We start from the raw sequence: 25314 nt of genomic DNA on the forward strand, positions 1-25314 counted from the left end.
ATGGCAACTATCTCCTAATAAAGAGGCTATGACCTTCTGAATAGTGTATATTAAAGGGATGGCTGCAGCTGGCGATAGTCTATTTCGTAAACAAGTTAATGTGCCTCAAATGAGAAAGACGACTAGCACAAACATTAACCCCGTACCACAACGTCCTATAATTTTATTTTGCACTTCGAGCAGACAATTATATTGCTCTTAGAGCTCTATTAGCTATCCTTATACAAAACTCATTTTCTGTAGTATTTAAAGCTTTCCAGATGATCCCCAGAAAAAGAGATGGACTCAGGTATAAGCAGTTCATATTTCTCTGCTCTAATCATTTCAACGAAACGTAATCATCAATTAGCAGCACTGGGTAGCAAACCATCTGCCATCACCTTTCGAAATAAAAGAGGCGATTTTACTTAGCAGAAAGGTGTTGCCAGGCAGGCGTACGATATGGCTGTGTGGGAGATTGCGAGATTATCAGTGTTTGACTTTTAGGCTATTAAGTAATGCTTTAATATTATTTCTTTTCATAGCTACTTTATTGCAAGTAATTGGGCTGCTTGCAAACAAAATGATCGCTTAGAAGTTACTCTTTCATAGCTTATGAGACTCGCAAATGATGACAGAATTTTTTATTTTTGGGCAAACAAAATGGTAATGATGCTCTCAGCTGAATTTAAGAAGAAATAACGGAGATATTAATCTTTTTGAAGATGTCAACTTATCTTTGTCAACTTCTTTGTAAAATTAATCCCCCAAGCAAAGCGTTACTAGCAGAAATGCAAAATCTAAATAGTTAAACATTAGAAAACAGATGAGGTCTTGTTAATATATCAATTGTTTCTCTTAGACAATGAGATTAAATGTGGCATAAATGAAAAGCCTTCTTATTCTTCTAGTTTCAAAAACAATTTCTGTCATAAACTGAGCTCAGGTTCGATGAATCATTTGATCAAATTTATCAAATAAACAAATCATTTCTCATCACATTTATCCAAAGACTGCTCGCTCTATTCAATCACATTTTAGCTTCACATTACGTAATGCATTTCAACAAAATTTCTATCTCTTTGTATCCATTCCTGTCTCTCTAAAACAATTTAAGGAGAAACTACAAAGTTCTGAAACAAAATTGATACTTCAATGAAACAACTGAGAACCCCATTAGATCCCCTGGGAGAAGATCAAGATCCCAAATTTTTGGTTTCACCAAAATGTGCATATTACACCAATATACACCAATCCCTACGTGGTGATAGGGCTCCAGTCTATCCCGTTTCTGAACTAATTTGAGTCAGTTTATTGTCATCTTCAGTGTCATCCTAATGAGATTAAATTGGAGGAAGTCAACATGTGCTGTGGTCAGAAGAAGAGCAAAAGCACTTACAGAATGAAACAAAGCCATTAAAAAGATAATGATGAGAGATCTAATTATGATTGCAGTTCCTGGAAGGACACGCGCAAGCCATGACAAAAGATGTTACCCATATTGCGTCAACAAAACAAGTACAAAAGATGCAAAAAGAAACTGGCGTGTATTGCTGTGAGTTCGTCTGACAGAAAAAAAGCACACAACAGTTACAAGGAAATGCCTCATATTAATCCGATTTCAGGTGACAGAAAGATGTCACGTGGGAACTGAACATAAAAAGAAAACAGAGAAACATCAGGTGAATAGATAAAAGAGTCCTTAGATTGATACACTGACAAATCATCATAATCCAGGAGGATTATGCTGCCCAACAAAGAAACAAACACATACAGACGCGCACACACATACAGTGACAGACAAGCTAAATTTAGTGCTAGAAGTCAGTATTGAGTTTAATTATTTGTGATATATTTTTAATGACTTATATAGGCTAAAGATTTTTTACTATGTAAAGCACTTTGGTCCATTGTTATGGTATTGAAAGTGCTATACAAATTAGGGATGCATAGCGATTAATCTAAAGCAGAATAAAAGTTTTTGTTTACATCATATATGTGTGTGAACTTTGTATAATAACTTTGTATAGATAAATGCACACACATGCATGTATATATTTAAAAAAAGTTTACATGGTTATATACATTTGTATATGTATCATTTATATTATATATAAGTACTTAACATATACATATACATTTGTTTTTAAAATTATACATGCATGTGTGCGTATTTATATATACATAATTATTATACACAGTTCACACACATATAGACGGTTTCATCGGACGCACGTGATACACGTCTGGATCCGAACTTTACTTCCGGTTTCGTTTTTTTAATGGTCTGACTAGTTGCTAAAATGATCTCTTGAAGAAATGCCTCATCGAAAATAACAAATGTTTTGGTTTCCTAGGTAATCTATGTGTTGTTTTTTTGCTTGTTATATAAATAAACTACATTTAAAGAACTTTGTTGTTATTTATTCCGGAAGTTACGTGCGGACCGCGACAGCCGTTTGTTTACAGTATGTTGTTACTGCTCAAACGGTCTATATAATGTAAACAAAAACTTTTATTCTGTTAGAATTAATTGCGATTAATTGTTATGCATCCCTAATACAAATACATTTTTATTGATTAATTGATTGATTGATTGATTAATTGATTAATGTAGCAGTAACTCTGCATACAAAAAGTACAAAAAGTACAAAAGTACAAATAACATTCAACATAAATTAACATAAGTGTTTGAGTTTAATATTAGTTGTTTTATGGATGACATCTGTGTCATGCTGCTGCTTATCCCAGAAAATAACTTTAATTCATTACACAAAAACAAGCTTAAACAGTGTTTACAGTCATTTATCTAAAATGGACTATGAGACAAAGTATATGGGCCATTGCATTTCACCAGTATAAAAAAAAATGTAAATGTTATTTTCACAAGATATGCAAGGACACCACCACAGCAACAGCTTACAAAGAGAGGAAACTCTATTCAAAGAAAACACATTAGTACATTACACCACACAACCTGTCTACAAAGCTTAAATTGTTATGAACTTAATTTTTAAAGACACAAGATTCTCAACATTTGTTAAGAGAGTCACATTAAAGCCTGGAGTATAGTTCAGTTTTTTACATGTATGTCGAACGCACAGCCTTGCAAAGCTTAGTTTATTTGACTCGTTTGCATACACGTATGTTCACATATGGTTTACATACATTAGCATCACATGCACTATACGCTGACCCTCGCATATGGGTAAAAACTAAACTATACTTAAGTTACTCATCATGTATGTTCTATTCTACTGTATATTGACCCTATATATACACATGTGCTGCTCCATGTAAGCAAACAGACAACCTCTTAAATCTTTGATGAGCTGAGAGCTATATGGCAGAACACTCAATCTAACCTGACAACTTGGTAAAATACATTTTCCAGTGGCTGTGAGTGGAATCGCTACAGTGCTGGTCACAGATCAGCCATGGCACAACATTAATAGCCCGTGCACTTACAGCGTAAATGTCAGTTTTCCATGGGCTTTCAGGGAGAGCTGACTAAGAATAGTATGACCTACAGTACAGAAACAATTTAAACCAAGAAATAACCGTAAAACACAGTAACCTGTGGAGGAAAGATACTGGGGTTTTTAATTTGAATCTAATCAGACCTTCTCTAAAGAGCACACATATCCTTCACCAATTAGACAGAGTAATGCTCTGCGGGATATTCCCAAACATTTGCAACAGACTAATTAATCCCACTAACATAAAACTAAATTAACTGGGTTAACCAAAAAAAGGAATATCTGGGATAAACAAATTCTTATGGGGAAATGTAAGTAAACGTTGAGCAAATGTGAAACTGAGTGCTGCTGATTTTATTTTAGATATGTGGCATAAAACAGAGATGATGAGATATTTATAATCAATATATTTATATTGAGGTGGAAATCATATTTTCAGCTCAACATAAATGCATTATCAAATCACCAGTTCACTGATAATTCACACTTATACTAATAGTCAGGTATTTCTTTATTTAGGGTGCTTTCACATATACACTGTTTAGGTCGGCCCAAATGACGTGTCGCTCCAAGTACGGTTCGTTTGTGTCAGTCTGAACACAACAGCCGCACTCGGGTGCGCACTAAATGGCCGCTCCGAGACCGCTCTAAACAGGTGGTCTCGAAGCGGCTGTCGCCGAACTCTGGGGCGGCCCACCTGTGGTGTGAACACTGCTGGACCTCGGGCCGAACCAAATACAAGAAGTTCTCCACATGTTTGAGCCACTGGGCTTCCGTTGTGACGTGAGCCGGGTGTTATATTGTGGGTTAACAACAAACAAGTCAATCCTGGTCCGTTGCAGAGATTCGCTGTCTCCTTTACGTTTGAACTGATGATTTTATAAATGCATAGCTGTCCTTCACACACAAATGGTGACATTACGGGCTTTGTAGCAAATGGCTCTGTGAGAAAGGCTTTAATAGAACAGCTATGCAATTTCGCGTTAAAGCAAAGAAACTTCGCAAAGACGTGCATCGTTTATCTCCACATCTTGATAGCTGCAATCTCCCTGTCAGGCTGGTTGTCGTGGAAACGTGGGGGTGGTCATGAGACGGTAAGAGCTTTCAGAGACCAATGACAGCGCTGACCATTGTCACATGGTGTACAGTGCGACATTTCGAGTACAGTAAAAAAAAATATGTGAACACGGAGCGCACTAACTGAAAAATTATACAATGTATTTTGTTGCGCTCCGAGGCCGCACCACGGTCCGCACCAACATATGTGAAAACACTCTTAAAGAGCAACTATTGTCCGATTCATGTTTTTACATTTCCTTTGGTGTATAATGGCGCTTTTCCATTGCATAGTACCCCACGGTTTAGTTTAGTTCTGGGTCGGGTCAGCTTACCTCACTTTGGCGTGGTTAGCTTTTCCATCGAGTTTAGTATCACTTCGGAGTGGGAGGGATTATAGGCGTGTTGTTATTTTTACGCTGCCTACTGCTGTGACATCATACACGTGAGAGCGTTGTTGTACATTCCCATACATTCATTTATTTCTCAGTCTGACACAAAATTAAAATTGGCCCACACAAATAGATGTTTGCACATCAGGTTTATAACTACCTCTGTCTCACATGACAGTTTCTGTTCAAACACCCGACCCGTGGCGTCAGTCGACGGCGCTCCGCTAAGCCTCATTCAAGTTGCATTTAAGCATATATAATGCGGACGTGCACGTCGCGAATGGGCCGCCACAAACTGCAAGTCTGGAAAAAACTGTTATGGGGTGCCGGATTCTCAACCTGCGGATGTTTTTCATCGCTAAAAGGGTGTTTGGAAACTTATAGCAGAACACAGATAACAACATGTTTGCTTGAGACAGCGCAAGCTAGCAGTAAGCTAAAGCTAATATTTACATTGTAGTGATGACGTGACGATTCTTTCAGACCAATCAGTGATCTACAGTGTTTTCGCGTCACATTTGGTATCAGCTCGGGTCGCTTGGAACCCCAACCGAGGTGGTACGAAAAAAAGTATCGGGTACTACGTACTGCACCCAATGGAAAAGCACCCAAAAGTAAGCTGACCCGACCCACACTAAACTAAACCGTGGGGTACTATGCAATGGAAAAGCGCCATAAGTGTGTATTAGTACATGTTTACAATATGCAAAAGGTACAAACCCCAAAGTAGTTATCATCTACAAAGTAAATCTCTTTGCTTGGACTACAACAATCACACGGATTGTAGGCAACAGTTTGCTTCCTGGGATTGGTGATGTAGACAAGATCGACATTATCGTAATTTCTCCCGCTTCAGACTCACAGCCTCTAAGTAACTCCTGTTAGCATTGCATTGTGAGCGAATCTTTCAAACATGGTAAGGAGCGTCACATTTCCAGCTGATGTCAGAGGTATTTAGGCCAATCACAGGGTTCCCACACCTTAGCTAACTTCAAATTCAGGGACCTTTTAAGGACTTTCCAGGTCCAATACCCTCAAATTCAAGGATGAAATGTGGGGACACATTTCAAGTGAGAGCAAGGTTACATCATTTTGGGCTCTATTTTAACGATCTGAAACGCAAGTGCGAAGCGCAACGCGCAAGTGAGTTTGTGGGCGGATCTTGGGCGCTGTTGCTATTTTCCCGGCGTGAGAAATAACTCTTGCGCCGGGCGCAAATCAATAAGGGGTTGGTCTGAAGTAGGTTCATTATTCATAGGTGTGGTTTGGGCGTAACGTCAAATAAACCAATCAGAACGCTATCCAACATTCCCTTTAAACGCAAGGGCGCAAGTTCCATGGCGGGTTGCTATTATTATGACGGATTTACCAGGCGCACGCCAGGAGCGGTTCACAGCCGAGGAGACCGACGTCCTTGTACGGGGGAATCCCACGCTTGCCAGCATAAATCGGGCACGCCGTGTAACGGGAGGTGGATCTGCCTCAGGACTTGACGCCAGCAGAGGACATCGCTGCGTCCACCCTCACCGCTGAAAGGGTTTGGGGGCTTTGAAATCGGACCCAAGAAACGCAAGCAAGGTCCAACCCCAAAGTACTCTTACAAATCAAGTTCATATACATTAAGGTTTCTTATGAAAACATTTTAACTATTATTTACATAAAATAAACGTAATACAGCCACACAACAAAGTTATGAAAATATTTTAATCGTTATTTGCATGAGAATAAATAAAAACTATCACCACAATGCTCACCACTATGATTCCCCTTATCTCGTGTATTAATATTTTTAAGTGTAACAATTTATGATTTGCAAAAATAACTGTTGCATCTGTGTAGATTAGATAAGCAAAGTGGATGCGCGTTGTGCACGCTATACATTATGGTCAAGCATGCGCCCTTAAAATAGCATAATGAACCACGCGCAACGCGCCACTGACTTTAGACTAGTTTTTTTTGGTTAGTAGCGCAATTGTTTTTTGAAACTGCAAAATAGCATAAGAGATGGTTTGCGCCGCAACACGCCTCCTTTTTGCGCTGAACCGCCCAGGGAGCGCAAGTTCATTCCCTAGTTTGCTGACGTGCATCTGTGGAGGGAAAAACCACGCTGTGCGCCGGCGCAAAATACGAATGATACATGCGTCACTGACAAAGTCAATTGCGCTGGGTGCAAGATAGGGCCCTATATCTTTTAACATACATTGTTACAGTTCCCTTTTAAGGAAACTCGCACTGCGTCACTGCGGTGACACTTTGGGGATGCCTCCAAGTGCGTCTGCATGTGTATATCAAATTCAACCAATGGTGAGGCTTAACGACAAAGACAGGGTGACGCGGGAGCCAGGAAGTATATCGCTATCTAAAATATTGCCAAAGACGGCGTTACAGGGACGCAGGAAGTATGGCAAGGGAGACGCAGCATCTCGTTCCCTTCTCAGAGAACAACAGTTACATACGTAACACGAGACGTTTTGATGTGTCAAACACAACTATGCAAAAAAGCATTTTGGTATGAATCAACATTCGCATACAGAAGATATAAGCATTTAAAGCAAACAGTTTAGCACGTGTGCTTAAAAAGTCTAGAATTTTTATGATATTATCCTACACTAGATAGGGAATAACATGGATTTCTTCCAAAAAAAACTTCTTCCATAAAATAGATTCAAGCACTTTCAATGACCTGTATCTATGTATGTATATTTTCAAAAACTTCCCAGTGACTTGAATGTTTTCCTCCAGATTCACAAACTTTCATGGATTTCAAAGCCCCGTGGGAACCCTGCAATCACAACGTACAGATTAGCTGGGACAGCGCTTTTCAAATCTGTGCGTTTCACGAAGAGAGTGAAATCTGGAGCTACAAAAATGTACGGTATGTGGTAAGTGTTTTTTGAACCAAATACACAAAATAACATTGATTTTTATCAGTGAAATAGATGCACTTTAATAATATGCATATTGTTGTTTTAATATACTTTGTCACTCATTGGGTAACACTGTTGGCTCCCCCATGAAGGTCACCAGTCTGAAATTGGGCCTCGGGAGGCCTTTCTGTGTAGAGTCCCTGTGTCGGTGTGGGTTTAGTCTGAGAGTCCAAGACATACAAGTAAGGTGAATTGGAGATGCCAAACTCTCACTACGAATATAGCCATAGTTGCAGGAATAGCCATAAACAAATAATATACTCTATCAAACATTTCAATTTGTGATACTCCCAGCTGAGTACTAAGTAGTGAGATGCTAACTCCGATTGAATTCATTATCGCATTCTTAGCTCACATTAACTCATTATCATTAAAACTCATTCCATAGTGCTAAAGCTGTGCTAAAGGTTTTTACTTTAGTGGCATCAAGCTCAAAAAGGGTGTTTGTGTATGCAAACCATCGGTTATATGAGGAAAACACTCAGTGGTGAGGATCAGAGGGTACCAGAAGTCGTTAAAATAAAGTGTAGTAATTGCCTTTCTTGTTTATCTAACAAATGAGCCCTGATATGTTCTGAGCCCAGCGACTTTAGGGAATTTCAACCGAGAGAATGACAACATAATTTGTTAGCATAATAATAGAATTCCAATGAGGTTTTTAGGGAACGTTTGCAATCTGGTCTCAGAGATAACGGACATTCTTCCTTAAACTTTAAAATCTGCATTATTCAGATGCAATGGGGGTTATTATATCTGTTGGTATGGTATTATCATTAAAATGCATGAAATAATTTTTTAGGTTGGTTGCCAGGGTATTGCTATTCAGTTGCCTGGGGGCTTTGGGTGGTTGCTTACTAAGTGACCCAAGTCAAATCACATTTATCTCTATGATATGGTTCTGGTCTGTTTAATGGCTCTTCAAATGGAAATCATAAGTATTATGACTTACAAAATTAATAGCACACCACTCCTTAACAAGACATGGCTACTAGGTCGGCTCTCAGCACCCATTATACCCCTACTGATTGACCCATCATAGAAATACTTAATGAGAAATTCTTTAATGAGAAAAGGGATTTGAAACTGATGAAAGACAACCATCTGAGAAATTAAGACGACTTTGTAATTGACGTACATTAAAAGAGGTCAAAAGGCTACAAAATGAACTCAAATGTGAGTAAAAATGTGCATTATGTCTTTAGGAGTGACTGTCTGACGTATTGCAATACAGGTGATGCAACCACTTCTACTTAAAAGCATTTATGCGTGAAACAGGATACTTACTGACTGGACTGTGAAAAGTGATTACGATATGACAGGTGGTTGGAGGTGAAAGGTTTAAAAGTGATGTCAAAAATTAAAGAGATGAAGCGTGATATTACATTCTGATGACAAAAGACCAACCTTTTTTTTAGGCTAACATGCACTGCATCGTACACATTAAAACCAAGTAAACAAGGTAAATTTTAATCTTTACGTTGACTTCAAAGCACATTATCACAAAGAAAGTGACAGTATTTTTAACAGACATGAGCGAATAAAAACATGAATAAAAAACAAACATAAGAACCAGAATGAGTGCATTCTGACAACTTTAACTACGGTAATACAATCATATGTGCTGTTTGCTGCAAACATGCAAGAAAATGTATAAATATTTCCACTGACATTGGAATAAATGAAGTAATGCAAAATTCAATTTCAGGGGTGGTAAAAGCTTTTATGGTAGGAAGTGTACACCAGCCACTGGCAAGTGACCCAAAAGTTATTTTATATGCTGGGGCCAGATGCTCCATAAAACTAAGCATCTCACTTTTGTAAAGGTGCAGCTTTCGGATCAATTAGGATCCCTTATCGATAGAGGCAGGCACACTTCAACCGCCATTTTTTACACCTTCCATCGCAGTAACAGGTACCAAATCGATGTTACTGTAAGTCATTTATCTTGCGAGTTCTGTCGTCAGTAAATCTCTCAATAAAAGGTGACATTAAAATAAAAACTCAATAAAAACAATCACACCAACAAAATACTGCATGGTGATACTTGAGAGCTGAAGTATTCAAAATACTTCCAGCATATTTTTGTGGCTTTAGACAAGCATTCATCAGTATATTGATTTCCCAAAAGGTCTGGGTACATTCCCAGGAATACAAAGCAGGAAATGTTCGGAAGTGCGGGCCCTCTGTCTATTTTCTCAGAACACCACCACACTACTAATGACATACATCTTAAACAAGTTTTATTTAAGCATGTGTTGACACTGTCGATGTATGCTTTCAATTAGCACTTCAGAAACTAGTAGCACTACTTGAGAGGCTTCAAGAGTCACGTAACTCCCACTTTTATAAAAGCTTCTCCAGATCACTCGACTTTAAGATGAAACATGAAAAATAATACACCTTGCTCAACACCTGAAGTTGGACGCTTCATTACGATGTGACACAGACCAGAACAAAAGTGGACATAGCTAGGGAGATAGCTTTCATTTTTTACAGTTGTTCTCTCTAATTAGGTATCTGTGAGGACGAAGCCTAGAAGACATCTCTCCCTAAAGCAACTTCACATCGAGTGAAAGGATCTCTTTTCCCTGGACCTCAAAGGAATGCCGGACATCTTGTGCAGTCACACAGGTGGTACTGTAAATAGGTTGTTTACTCAGTATAGGCATTACCACACAATAGTAACCACAAAGCTACCTTTACCCGCCAACTAGCACCTCACTGTCAAAAAGCATATAGAGTCCCATTTTACAACATAATGTGTCACGGTTAAAAAATCATGCATTTCGAAAATTTCATGCATAACATGAAGGGCTCACAATGGAATGGGTTTAACCAAATACAAAATGATTTACATTTTTAAGGAGAGAAAGTACCTGGTTACATTTTTGAGACGAATTCACCAGCCACATTTCAGCCTTCACAGAATAAAAATCACATCCATAACTTCACACATCATAAGGGAAGACTATAGTACAGATCAGTGGTTGTGTACTGTAATTGGATGTGCCCTTGACCCTGAGGACTCATATAACATTGTTACACAATACTCATAAATCTGATGAGGTTTTACTTTATAGCTGCAAGGTAATGTGAGCGTATGGGAATACAGATTCATACACTCTAATTAGGACAATAACTCTGGGTCTCCACTAAATCTGACAAACCTTCGAAAAGCAACTACAACGTATACAGCTACAGCACATGTCATTTATAAGCTATTACTATTGAAGCTATTTTAATGAATATGATGTACTACTAAGTGCACTAAAACAGCAAGAGTTGTATTGATATACATTGCATTTTTAGATATTACTCTCCAAAAATAAAATTTGTTTAATAGAAGTGCTGTCACCAATGATTAAATCCTCATTATTTGACCTCACCGTGATGATTTCAGATCACCGCAATGATTGCACATCTCTTTAAAAAACACAAGGGGGAGCTGTAGGAATTAATTTTTGCAGCCAATACAGACATGTGCGATCCAGTACTAATATGAACTTAGCAGGATTGGCTACTATTGAAGGCCTGTTCTGGTATAGTTTATTTTGATTGCATTTTTTTTTCCAGACACTTTATTGTGTTTATTTTTTATGAAGATTCTTAGTTAACAGACAATTAACATGGTTCCCACACCTTAGTTAACTTCAAATTAAAGGTCCTTTCCAGGTCCAATAACCTCAAATTCAAGTACTAAATGGGGGATACTAGGGCTGTTCCGAATACCATTTTTTGAGCTTCGAAGCTCTAGTAGAAATAAAATCGAATATTCGAAGCTTCGGAAGGAGGGGCTGAACATATTTTTCTCTTTAATAAAGGCAGGAATCTCTGTGTGTGTGTATGTGTGTGTCTGTCTGTCTACAGTTTTATTATATGGCGGAGGTGTTGCTGCGGACCCAAGGGAGTGTAGTGCCTTTTTTTCGTGCAATATGGACATGTGACACGTTTAGAATTATTAAACTTTAAAAATACTACAGAACAGCGCAAGCGAGAACAACATTAGTGAAACAAAACACAAGAGCAATACTTTTAATAAGGAAGCCTAACATTTTTCTAACAAACAAACACTCCCGTATCAGAAATTAGCAGCACAGTAATTACTGACAACGTAAAGGGTAGGCTATTTAAATAAAACAACGAAAATAAATGAACGAAGTTCAACAAACTGTAATAAAACGGTAGCATACTTTCAAAATCAAGTTTATTTACTAACACTTACACCATCCAATATGCTTTTTTCATCAGCAGAACAATAAAGAAGATATTTTGCAGAAACCCCAGAGCTCCGTCATGCAAGTCAACCGATCCGCACACTTTAAGAGCTAAAGCATATATATCCAATACAAAAGTAATCCCCCATAACTCTGTGTGACATATTGACGTCTTGTGAAGCAAATCAATCAGTTTTTGCATGAAACTGAACGTTATTTACAACACTATTAGCGTGAATGCCAAAGCAGGAAGCGCGCTTTCCGTTTGAGGCGATCTCTTCCACTGGTGCTGTTTGATGGCTGTTGACTATGGATGTTGGTCTCTCTGCGCCACCTACAGAGCGGGAGCGTGAAGCGCACTTCCTGCTTGGCAAAAGCTCTGCATTAACGCTGAAAAATATTTATAAATATAATCGAATCTCAAAACTGAAAATCGAATGTCAACCCACGGAACGAATATTCGAATATTCGAATTTTCTGGTCCAGCCCTAGGGGATACATTTCAAAGTGAGAGCAAGGTTACATTGTGTTACCTTTTAAGATACATTGTTACAGTTATCTTTCGAGGGAACTTGCGCTGCATCACTGCGGTGACACTGGGGATGCCTTCAAGTGCGTATGAATGTGTATATCAAATTCAACCAATGGGGAGGCTTAACGACAAAGACAGGGTGACGCGGGAGCCAGGAAGTATATCGCTATTTGAAATATTGCCAAAGATGGCGTTACAGGGACGCAAGAAGTATGGCAAGGGAAATGCAGCGTCTCGTTCCCTTCTCAGGGAACAACAGTTGCATACGTAACCCGAGAAGTTTTCATGTGTCAAACACAACTATGCAAAAAAGCATTTTGGTATGAATCAACATTCACATACAGAAGATATAAGCATTTAAATCGAACAGTTCAGCACGTGTGCTTAAAAAGTCTACAATTTTTATAATATTATCCTACACTACACAGGGAATAATATGGATTTTTTCCGAGAAAACTTCTTGCATATAATAGATTCAAGCACTTCCAATGACCTGTATCTATGCATGTATATTTTCAAAAACTTCCCATGGCCTTGTACTTTTCCCCCAGATTCACAAACTTTCAAGGATTTCAAGGACCCGTGGGAACCCCCTCAATTAATCGTCATAATCGTCAAAGCACTATTAATATGTCACAAATTTAACCAAACTGTATAAGTCAGTGGCTGACGGAGAAAGCAAAATGTCAACTCTCAGGGCTGTGTCCTTCTCTCTTGTTATCTGTCAATCCATCTATCTTCTGCCCAGCTCAGCCCTAACAATGTGCTCTCTAAAATGTACTCAGGGAATGAAAACCAACACTGTCATTACTCCTTATGACCAACACTACTGGCAGATGAAGGCAGCCCACCCAGAAACCCCGCAGCAGGACAATGCGTTCTTTGCATTTTAGAGAAAAATAAGCCTTTGCTCAACTCCTACCGTGTGCCTCAAGACATGTAATGTTTGAAACAAATCCCAGAATCAGAGAGGCATAAAGTGATAAAAATCGAGAAGGTTTTACTGATAGAACTTATTTTCTTCACCTGTGTATGGAAATACAGTATGACACATTTACTGTACAAGATTGACTATTGACCCATTAATTATGTATCTAAGTGCCGAGGTTTGTCCTCCTGAGGACAATTCAAGGTGGAACAACAACTATGATTTATTACAGCCAAAACAAGACAGTCAGTGACAACTATTATCAGTGTAATCCAAGCTTGCGTTCCCTCAAAGTTTAACATTTTGGGCATTGCAATGAATAAATTCACATAATAAAAAAAATTACAAGCATCAATACTAAGCAAAAATACACTTCCTTAATCCCTAAACTAATGTTGGCCAAAAATGTAACCTAATAACTGGGGGGTTTTATCAGGGGATTTATATCATTAGCTCATAAACAAGATTTCATTTCCCCAGAGTATAATTTGTAAATAAGTAACTACTTGAAATTACATAAACAACACATAAATATAAATAATTTTCCACGTAAGTGCTTCATCCATGCATGCAATATACATACATATTTCCATATATATCTTGTTATACTTAAGTGATCTCCTCCAAAAACAAAATAAATGAATGTAAATATATGTAATGGAAATATGGCGTATTTTATCTAGTAAAAATAAACAGATCAAATGACGATTAAGCAGTGCTAAAAGATTTACCAATATATGCGCAATACATAAAGCGTTGTATACAATTGGGATGATAAGGACGCCCAAAAACCCTTAAAGAAAAAACATGAACTTTCTGAGTTTTTTAAGGTTGAGATAGCCTAATAAAACACATCATGACCAATAGCCTATTGTATGCTGCTGTCTTTAGTCAGATTAAATGAATGACAAGTTGCGCTGAGGGAACCAACAAGAAATGAGAGAATGATTGAAAGAAATGTAATGCGCGAGGCGTCCCGTGCGTAACAAAGAAACTATGCGCTTTTAGTCACTATTAGCCTACTTTAAATAAGTGCATCGACTTCTTACCGGGATAAATTCACACAAAGAAAGTGCAAAAGACCATTTACACACCCATCTATCTCCTCATGATAAAGACAGCTCACATCTTACCGCCTAAATCCCTGAAAAGACGACGGCCACGACATCCGTGATTTCTTCAGACCCGGTCGGTGACCCGTATCCACCGCGTAGGTTCGGTCCATTTTTCCCCGGTGCTCTCAGGTAAGCTATCTGACGGTGTGTGAGAGAATATCCGCTGTCTCCCACCCTCCCTTCCTCTCTCTCTCTCTCTCTCTCTCTCTCTCTCTCTCTCTCTCTCTCTCTCTCTCTCTCTCTCTCTCATGTACTGAGAGTTTCTGCGCTAGAGATGCTGAGGCGGAGGAGGTGCGCGTGCATTAGACCGGTCACTTTCCCGCTCAGCAGGAGCGACCGTTATTTTAAACTGTCTGACTCCGAGTTAACGCGCCTCAGAAAAGCCGCGTTTAATATTGAAACACACGCTGCACAACTTATCAAACGGAAAATGCCGTGAATGAAGAATCTACATTAATATTTGAGGTAAAATGCCTACTGTAACATAAACCTGTACACTAAAAAGACGAAATACAGTATGTTGAAATGGTATTGAAATATTGTGATGACTACAAATACAATAATAATCACGTTTAAAATTTGTGCACGAAAGTTCTGACAATTAAAGATTATAGCCTACTCTAAATTGGTTTAAACAGATTAAGAATATCTGACATTGTCAATACTGTCTATATTCTAATGTATATTCAGTTAAAGGGCACCTATGGTCTCACGTTTTTACATTTTCTTTGGTGTGTAAGTGTGTAGTACATGTTAACGATATGCAAAAGGTAGGCTACATACGATGAGGGGAGTTCATCTCTAACGTGTATCTCTTTTACTGGACTAAAGCAAACACATGGATTGTAGGCAACAGTTTACTTCCTGGGATTGGTGATGTAGACAAGACCGACATTATCATAAATCCTTCCGCTTGGACTCACAGCCTGTAAGTTAACTCCTGTTAGCATTGCATTGTTAGCGAATCTTTTAAACACGTTAAGGAGCGTCACATTTCCGACTGAGATCAGAGGAAATCAGGCCAATCACAACGTACAGATAAGCTGGCCAATCAGGGACACAGTGCTTTTCAAATCCGTGCATTTCAGGAAGAGAGTGAAATCTGGAGCTACAAAAATTTACGATATGTGGAAAATTATGTGTTTTTTTAACAATAAACCATGCAAACACATTGTATTATACCAAATACACAAAATAATGTGGGGCGTGACCACTGGAGTGATTGGTGAACTGCCACTGCTGTCACTACAGTTGAGCTAGGCGGGCGTGGTTTCAGCAACCAGCCACCTCAGCTTCACCCATGTCCCACCTCTTTACCCATTTTCGGTTATCCGCCAGTGATTCGCGATGATGTGAGGCCAAGATGGCGACTGCAGACACCGCCTACTATTGGCTTCAAAAAAGCTCTTCACAAACCTATGGGTGACATCACGGTCACTACATTCAACATTGAAGTTGGTCAACGATTAAATATGCCCATTTTCTAAGTTAATTGGACTCTTCTGTAAAACAGAACAAAAAAATTAATGACTTATCCTGCACTCAAGGGGATATCCTCATTTTTGTCCAATAAAATAATCACCACGATCCTTTCACTATCAATAGGCCTAATGTAAAATAAAAAAGAATTTAAAAAAATAATTAGAAAATACAAAACTACAAATCAGAAACATTTAGTCATTCAGCTGTTTCATGGGATTTTTAACCAACATTTTTCATCAACTGCTGTGATGGTTCAACTTCGTGGGTTTAGGCAGCAAATGCATTATGCAGTGCAGATCAGGCATACACTCGAGAGTGGATTTTACTATGCAAATTCAAGTTTACTGTAGGCTGACTGATTTTCGTGTGTTGATAAGTTTCGTGATTGAACTGAATTATGGATATAGGTCTGGTAGAGCAAATCAAAGCACCTATTTGCTTAATGGGTCTTTGAGCTTGAAGACCGAAAATGGATTTTTCCCCCGTAATGAACCTCTAAAAATAAGTCTAGTGAACCTTTCAAGAGAATAAAACACAATCTAAACCCATCTGATGACGGCAAAGAAATAAATGAATAATCTGCGCACATAATTGGAGTATGTACGAATCAAGCCTTGCGTCATGCACTGTTTTATTTATTACATGCCACAGCATGCAACAACTTCTACACGAAGTCCAGATGTATTCGTATACCAAGAAGCACAAGAGAATATGACTCACCAGACACATAAAAATTGTATTTCAGTCCATAGCTGATTCAGACTCCTGATATTGCCACTCCAGCGCAGCATGGCTTCAGCAAGAGTCAAAAGCAAATTTTTAGATTCATGAAAGCGGCATTGACTTTCAAAATGTGTATTTTACTGGAAAAAATCAGCAAAGGTCATCCATAATGGAATGCGTTTAGGATTGTTAATGATTCATACTTAGCCTAAAAATGAAAGTACACGAATGTGAAGCAGCCATAGTGGGACTGTGTCAAACCCACCCAATCTACAGTACGTCTGAGAAAGTGTGTCACTACGTTTGATTCAGTGACAGTTTGGATCTGCTCTGAATGAATTATAAATGTGAAATGCTTAGGGGCAAACCAATACTGTATATGCAGGGAATGCATCTTTAAAGTACCACTACTCTATCCTCTGCAGTCTATACTGTCACAAAATCAATGATGTAATCACAACAAAACTACGTCAGGTGAATGCCTTATGATTCTGTAATGACGTGATTTCGTAGTTTAATAGTATATTTGTCATTTAAACTGGATGTCTGTGAATCAGAACCTGAAAAGAAATTACTTTTTTATTCCCAATCAGAAAAACAGATCTGATTTTGTTTTCTCTGTAGGGAGAAGAAAAATAAGACCTTTTCTCAAAAACCTTTTGTCGATGGTTGTGAACAGCACTTCCATCTATTCATACAACCAATTGAACTAAAAGTTAATGGAAGAAGATTGTAGAGTATCAATAATGAGTCATAGTTAACTAAAACACTACATCAGTGCTTGACTAGTTCGGCCTAAAAATAAAGTGTAGATGTAAGATGGGTCTGCTTGTCAATGAACAGCCACAAGGGGGAAATTGATTGTGGATGGCGGGGTGCCTCTGATTTTCTCTTTTACAGAATAAGGCCATATTTAAAGAGAGTAAACGTCTGCATTTATGCAACTAGCAAAAGCAGAACTGAGGCAAAATAGCATCGTTTTCAGCTTTCTGTACAACTAATCTTTAACATGCAAGAAATGGTCAACACGGCTACTGAATTATTCATGATGCATATGCAATATTTCCCAAAAAAAATCAATGTAATGAATGCTACAAAACAGTCTGGATTTAAAGACTTAATTCATGAATTTACCAACTTGGCAAGCATCACTGAGTCTCATTTTTAAGGTCATAGCTCATCCCACACATTTGCTACGGTTTTAAATAGTGCAACATAAACATTACGTAGAAAAACAAATCCATATTAAGGGAGCACAATATCAGAGAAAGTCAGCAACAACCTTAACCAGCACAATACTGACAATAGAAAGTAATCTTAATCTGTGTTTTTCTCACCTGCCTGCATCAGCAGAGGTGATGGCTATAACCGGGGTGGTGCGTAGTGCCAAGGTGGTGGGACGGGCGATTGGCTCGCCCTCTCTGCTGTTCCAGTCATGTTGTTCAGCCTGCCGAAAGACCAAAGGTGGCAGCTGCAGGCTCCGACTGGAACGTCTGCGAACTTGAAAACGCTCCATGTTTGGAGCGACTCCTTCCTCTGTATCTACCTCCAGGGACTCCGGAAACCCATTGCACACCTGGCAAACACAAAATGAGCACTTACAATCTTTCACTACTGCACAGAGCTGCGTGGAATAGATAATGCGCAGACTGGACATGTGGTTTTGGGTATATGTCCCCAAAGAAATATTTCACAGTATACTTTTATGCCTCACTTTACAATCTATAATAAATGCTTTATTGAACAAGAGGAATAAAAATGAAGCCACCTGCAAGGCATCAGCATTTATTGTGTCCTAAAAAAAGTGTGGCTTCCCCAATGGTTTCTGCTAACTAAAATGACTCAAAGATGTGATCATAGTACCCTTGTAGTCGATAATTTTCCCCTTAAAGCATCAAAACAGCATATGTAAAAGTTTTTTACTGTGATAATAATTTTACATGCCTAAAAATAGCTTGAATATAACTATACACTCTTGCCTCATTATACGTGGATCCCCACCTCTACTCAATCACACCAGCTCAGACTATAGACGTAGTTAAGATTTTATACATTATATAGTACACAGTAACGTTAGCTCAGTGTAGTTTTTGATTCGATTTAGTTATGATGTATAGTAAGGTAATTGACTTATTTTACTCGTTATCAGAAATAAACTACTCTTAAAGGACACAAGAGCCGTTTGTTTATGTTGTTACTGCTGAAACCGTCTATATGTAGCATCCATACATACTGTGTCTATGGCTTAGACTGCCTGATCCACTCGTTCAACTGTGTTAACGTGGCTGCATGTTTGCGATGTAGGGAACCGAGGCAATCATAAACCGAAGTCTTTGGGAAACTGCAATTTTTTGGAGAAAATACTAAGCAATGGTGTTGAATGATGAATTTGCACATGGTTTGTCTTAAAGCATATTAAAAACACCACATGGATAAACAACAATAAAAACCACAGTGGGACTTTAACGCTGCATTCACACCAGCCGCGGTAAGGCTTCCTGTAATCACGTCGCGGCGTGGAAATCCAAGTTCAGATTTTTTTACTCTCAATTCCGCTTCTTTGCATTGACATGTAAATCACCCGCGCTTGCCGCCCCTATCGCGTCTGGTGTGAACGCCCAGTAAGAGTAGTAAGATGTAGTAAGATTCTGGTATCCACTTTAGCATATTTTTGGGGACCCAGCTGTCACTGAAGAAGTATGAGTAGAAAATTACTGTATTGAAGGCATGACCTCATGTCTTATTCCCAAATTAAATTTAATTTAATAATTAAATTACACTTCTTTAAAGAGGAAGTCAAACCTCTTGGGACTCGAATGAAATGTCAGTTTCCTCTCTTATTTTTTAAATTTGGTAAAATTCTGAAAAAGTCAGAAATAATCTAAGTAAAACTGACTTAGAATGTGAAAAATTAATAACCAGACAAGTCACCCATTAATAAGCCAGATTTTACATTTTCAGAGAGAAGCATTTAGTTTAGCTAAAGGCAATCAAATCCACTTATGGTGAACAAAACATGCAGAAAAAAATGCCTTTTTGGACTTGTGGTCATGAATTATAAAAAATGTTGAACATTCAGCTAAGCGTTTTTTCTGGGAAATTTAACCAAGCATAAATCATCCAGAATAAATTAAATCTACATTGGGCACTTATATAAGACTGTCTCTTTGCAAAGGGCAGCTAATGTATCCGGGCAGAAAGCTGATTGACAGCAAGAGTGAAAATAGAAAAACAAAATATTTATACACACACACATACTGTACACAATTTTAAAGTGACCACTCGCACTCCATTCCCAATTCCCACAAACAGTTCTGAAGAATCACCTAATAGGTTGTGTTTACATTGCTGCTTTTTCCCCCCAGTGAACGGCACAGATAGCTGTGCAGGATCTACCTGCAGCGTGCGTCTCATGAGGAGCGCTCGACAACACTGCAATGAGATGGAAAGCATGCTGCCAGGGAAGCCAAGGTAACGAAGCCTGCGTTTTACATTTCCCAAACTGCTACTTTATTAGCATAAGCAGTCTATCAGCAAAACAAAACTTAAGAGGAAAGCCTACTGTGGAATAGTAATGACAGCATTATTAATTTGCATCTTGCATGAGTTTTTTCCACATATGTTCATTAAAAAAACACTGATGTCAGGGTTAAATGAAAATCTTAAAATGCCTACCTATCAGTTAATGGCTTGAATGTTAAACCATTCACCTACACTCACCTAAAGGATTATAAGGAACACTTTCGCTTTTAGAACTGCCTTATTCTACGTGACATTTAATTAACAAGGTGCTGAAAGCATTCTTTAGAAATGTTGGCCCATATTGATAGGATAGCATCTTGCGGTTGATGGAGATTTGTGGGATGCACATCCAGGGCACGAAGCTCCCGTTCCACCACATCCCAAAGATGCTCTATTGGGTTGAGATCTGGTGACTTTGGGGCCCATTTTAGTGCAGTGAACTCATTGTCATGTTCAAGAAACCAATTTGAAATGATTCGAGCTTAGTGACATAGTGCATTATCCTGCTGGAAGTAGCCATCAGAGGATGGGTACATGGTGGTCATAAAGGGAAGGACATGGTCAGAAACAATGCTCAGGTAGGGTGTGGCATTTAAACGATGCCCAATTGGCACTAAGGGGCCTAAAGTGTGCCAAGAAAACACCCCCCACACCATTACACCACCAGCCTGCACAGTGGTAAAAAGGCATGATGGATCCATGTTCTCATTCTGTTTACGCCAAATTCTGACTCTACCATCTGAATGTCTCAACAGAAATCGAGACTCATCAGACCAGGCAACAGTTTTTCAGTCTTCAACTGTCCAATTTTGGTGAGCTAGTGCAAATTGTAGCCTCTTTTTTGTAGTTAAGATAAGTGGCACCCAGTGGGGTCTTCTGCTGTTGTGCGTGTTGTGGCTTCACAAATGCTTTGCTGCATACCTCGGTTGTAACGAGTGGTTATTTCAAAGTTGCTCTTCTATCAGCTTGAATCAGTCGGCCCATTCTCCTCTGACCTCTAGCAACAACAAGGCATATTCGCCCACAAAACTGGCGCATACTGGATGTTTTTCTCTTTTCACACCATTCTTTTTAAACCCTAGAAATGGTTGTGCGTGAAAATCCCAGTAATTTAGCAGATTGTGAAATACTCAGATCGGCCCTTCTGGCACAAACAACCATACCACGCTCAAAATTGCTGAAATCACCTTTCTTTCCCATTCTGACATTCAGTTTGGAGTTGGGGAGTTGTGTTGAGCAGGACCACACCCCTAAATGCATTGAAGCAACTGCCATGTGATTGGTTGGTTAGATAATTGCATTAATGAGAAATTGAACAGGTGTTCCTAATAATCCTTTAGGTGAGTGTATATGACCATCATTCCATTTTAATTGTACTTCACAATTTAAATGCACAATATGTAAGATTTTGCATGAAAATACCTAAAAACCGCAGATCGATCAGCCTATGACATCAAAGTATTGCAAGAGCAATTCAAATGCAGTTCTTTTGCAATAGTTAGATGTCATACAACACAGTGCCACATGCAGTTGTAGTAGTTTACATGCGAAAGTATGCAGGATGTTTTTATACACTGTGATACTTATATTATAATGTAACTTTATTCCATGAACATGACTTGTGAGTCCTGTTGAATCGATTCCCATCAACAGTGAAAATGTAGACTACAACTCCCATCTTTCGATGCTCTTTAACGTCATCGTTGTTTAGTGACATCTAGCTGGAAAAATTACATGTTGTGCCTTTAATGTAACAATTTAGTTCCAAGCAGAGCAAAACAAGTGGTTTTCTCTGAACCAATAACAACCTGATATCACAAATTTCTGTGCATCAAGAGCTTCATTTGTAGTCTGAGCAACATCTCACACCAAAGGCACATGAAATGCATCCATGTGACTACACAAGAGGATAAAATTAGCGGCTGTTTGGTGCAGCGGCACAATATCGTGAAAATTGTGGAAACACAATAAGAGTCACGTCGGCAGGTGCGGGTGGAGTACAGGGGTCTTAAATCGTCTCTCGATAGCTGTGAAGACGCAGATCAGAGGGACGGTTTGAATGGCACGGTGCACTGTGTAACAAAGACGTGTACGATCATCTCACAAAAGGCGTACGGCAGAACGTGAAGCATTGTTCACAAAGAGAACAAAGCGAGTAGGATTTGAGGCCAATTTCAGCTGGTACACAAAACCGTTTGGCAGATGTATTTTAGGAAAAAAGGCACAGGTTATCTGTTGAACGTGGGCTTTGCGGTTTAAGGTTGCTTCTCTGTACAATGTTACATGACTCATGAGTTACTTACACTCATGAGATAGTAAAAGCTAGAATGCTGAAAGCATAAACTCAACCAAACACGTACAGTATTTATAAAAAATGTGACCCAGTCGGTGAAAACCAAGTTTAACTCATGTTTGTGATTTACTGTTTTCTGCATTCCTTATTAGGCAATACAAGCCATTAAAACAGTAAAACTTCATTATACACCTCGCTGAGTCCTTAACTAGGTTGCCAAACTGAAATCATGTGAATGTTAAATTGCTTAATATATGCATGTCTTAAATGTTAGAGAGGGTTACTGTCCCAGATGGCGAATGAATCATATGTGTAACGTGGCAAATACCTTTAGCTTGCGGTGGGAGAACGACTGTCGGCGGATAAAATATTCATGCAGATTCGCATCAGCTACTCTGGTTTACAATCATTGACGGTGTTTTCAAAGAGCGTCAAGTCACTCAAATGGATTGAGATCGTCTCTCTACACTACACGGCCTTGACAGACTCAATGTGACGAGCAAAAATAGGACAGCATAGCAGAGGCTGTTTTGTGCATTTTATATCTATATTTGTGTGTATATAATGGTGCCATTCGTCTGGCCATCCTTCACCCAGCAGCCAAACGTGGCCCTACCCTGTCTATAATTTATCTGTGGATGCTCTGACAACGATTCAGGAAGTGAAAATATCAACCCATATATACATCTGAGTATTACAGCGTACAGGGAATAAATCAGCCATTTCATCACTCAGTTGTCAGTCGAGGTATCCTGGGAATTACAGGAGAACTCCTTGTGCAGCGAGTGAGATCGAATACTGTCACTTGTTGTTGAAACGCTGTGACTGTTAATAACTGGGGAGCAATTTACACAAATAACCTACTAGATCGGACAGAATGAATCCAATTTCTTAGATGCTTTGATTTTCTTGGTAGAGGCAAATCGTTTAATTTACCTTGAGGCATGCTCCTTACCTTTAAAGTCAAGATGAAATGTTTTTTGCAATCTATTTACTTTTACAAAAGTGACATACAGTTCTTTTAGTAATTTATAAAATAAATTTAAAGGGTACCCTGACTATAAACACATGGAGTATGGAGTAATAGATTAACACTGGGATTGGCTATATAAAACATTACAAATGTAATAGTTTTAATTAATTTTGTGCACAGGTTATACATCTTAGGTTATGCTTAGGCTGTGCTAGCTCTGCGTAGCCTGACGCACACCTCACCAAAATTTTAACCGTGGGTTCACACCCGCTGTTTTTGAGGCATCAAATTCGGATCTAGTTTGCTGCTTGAACATTTTAAGTTGAAAGCTGCACGTGAAATTGTAGTCATCGCTTCCTGTAATCACGTCACTACAAGAGCAAGCTCCTGATTCCGGCAAAGTTCACATTTTTTCAACTCGCCCGTTTGCCACGGCAACGCTCAATTCGCGCAAACTACACATGAGATTGAGGCGAAATCGCAAGACATCCAGACGCGCATCAACGCGTCTTCACATTGACTTAACATTGAAATCACTCGCGCCTCTACTGCGGCTGGTGTGAACGCAGCATAACAATGCATCCATTCTATGTGCGCATGTGCTCTTCATAGGCATTTCCGCTTGCGACGGTAAGCACAAAGATGGGCCAAGTTGAGGAGCAATAACTCAAGCTGTAACAAAATTCGCTGTCCATTTATCTCCATCACTGCTGGTCTTCTTAAATCATACAAAACAAGCTTCTTCTTCTTCATTTGTGGGTTTACTGGCCAAGCTGCTTCTTCTTTGGCTGTTGCACTGCTTCTGTGGGATACACGCATGAAAACTGCCTACTAGCGGTCTACATGTGTGATTGCACTTTGATGCGGACGACGATGCATATCGCAGTATATATAAAAACGGACGCGTAGCCTTGACGTCGTAGGACCTACGCAAACTATAATGAGCGCTTGAGGCCGCCATTTTGTTTACATCACAATATGGGACGTCAAAGGGTTGCAATTAAAATCCATTATATAATCGTTATAATGTGAACGACCCTTAAAAGGTTATGGTCATTATTACAATTAAACTATTGATCTAAGTTACAAAGATGTTATTTTCTTTCTACACACAGTTTATTCGTTATTGTTTTCAGAAATAGGATCTATAACAATTTAATGTTGACTTTAGTTGCTTAACAAGGACAATACGAATGTTACATGCTTCTGTCTGCCATCAAGACCATCATGCTTGCTTGTGCCTGCAGGAGTCTATGTTATTCAGAGATCATTGATCCATGTCTTTTTCCTTGGGAACCATTCACACTCAGAATCACATTCTCAGAGACACATCCGTGTAGATCTAAAGAACCATTGAGGACCAGGGGAAATAATAGTTGAACCTGGACGAAAGTGAGGCAGCTGACCATCTACTTCCATGGCTGAGAAAAAAGACAAAATCTGAAAAAGAGACAAATAATCTTCTTGTCGGTTCCAGTTGTCAGCTGGCAATTCCTGGGACAACCAAGTGACCTATGGATTTAAGATTCAATTGCTATTAAGGGCTGCAGGAACATTTGATGTCTAGTTTATCTGAAAGAATCAATCATATCGAAGCCTGCATGAACCTCCACACAAATAAAAAATGCTAATCCGTGTATCGCGATAAATTCACTAATCTTGTTAGGGCTTCTGGCGGCTGCTTACTCACGGTTCAAAA

General features: G+C 38.9%; 1 protein-coding gene across 5 annotated transcripts in view; it reads right to left on the reverse strand.

Annotated features, from left to right (window-relative positions):
* The window catches only part of LOC135745133 (3',5'-cyclic-AMP phosphodiesterase 4D), a 218438-nt gene that overhangs the window by 153420 nt on the left and 39704 nt on the right, over positions 1–25314 (reverse strand). For 3 of the 5 annotated variants that reach the window (XM_065263512.2, XM_065263507.2, XM_065263523.2), the window contains exon 3: positions 18165–18403. In XM_065263512.2, the coding sequence (XP_065119584.1) occupies positions 18165–18403 (239 nt within the window). Of the gene's footprint in view, positions 1–14640; positions 14778–18164; positions 18404–25314 lie in introns of those variants that run through there. The other 2 variants (XM_065263546.2, XM_065263530.2) reach the window with 1 other exon arrangement.

This window comes from Paramisgurnus dabryanus, chromosome 10, assembly GCF_030506205.2.
Source record: "Paramisgurnus dabryanus chromosome 10, PD_genome_1.1, whole genome shotgun sequence".
Lineage (NCBI taxonomy): Eukaryota > Metazoa > Chordata > Actinopteri > Cypriniformes > Cobitidae > Paramisgurnus > Paramisgurnus dabryanus.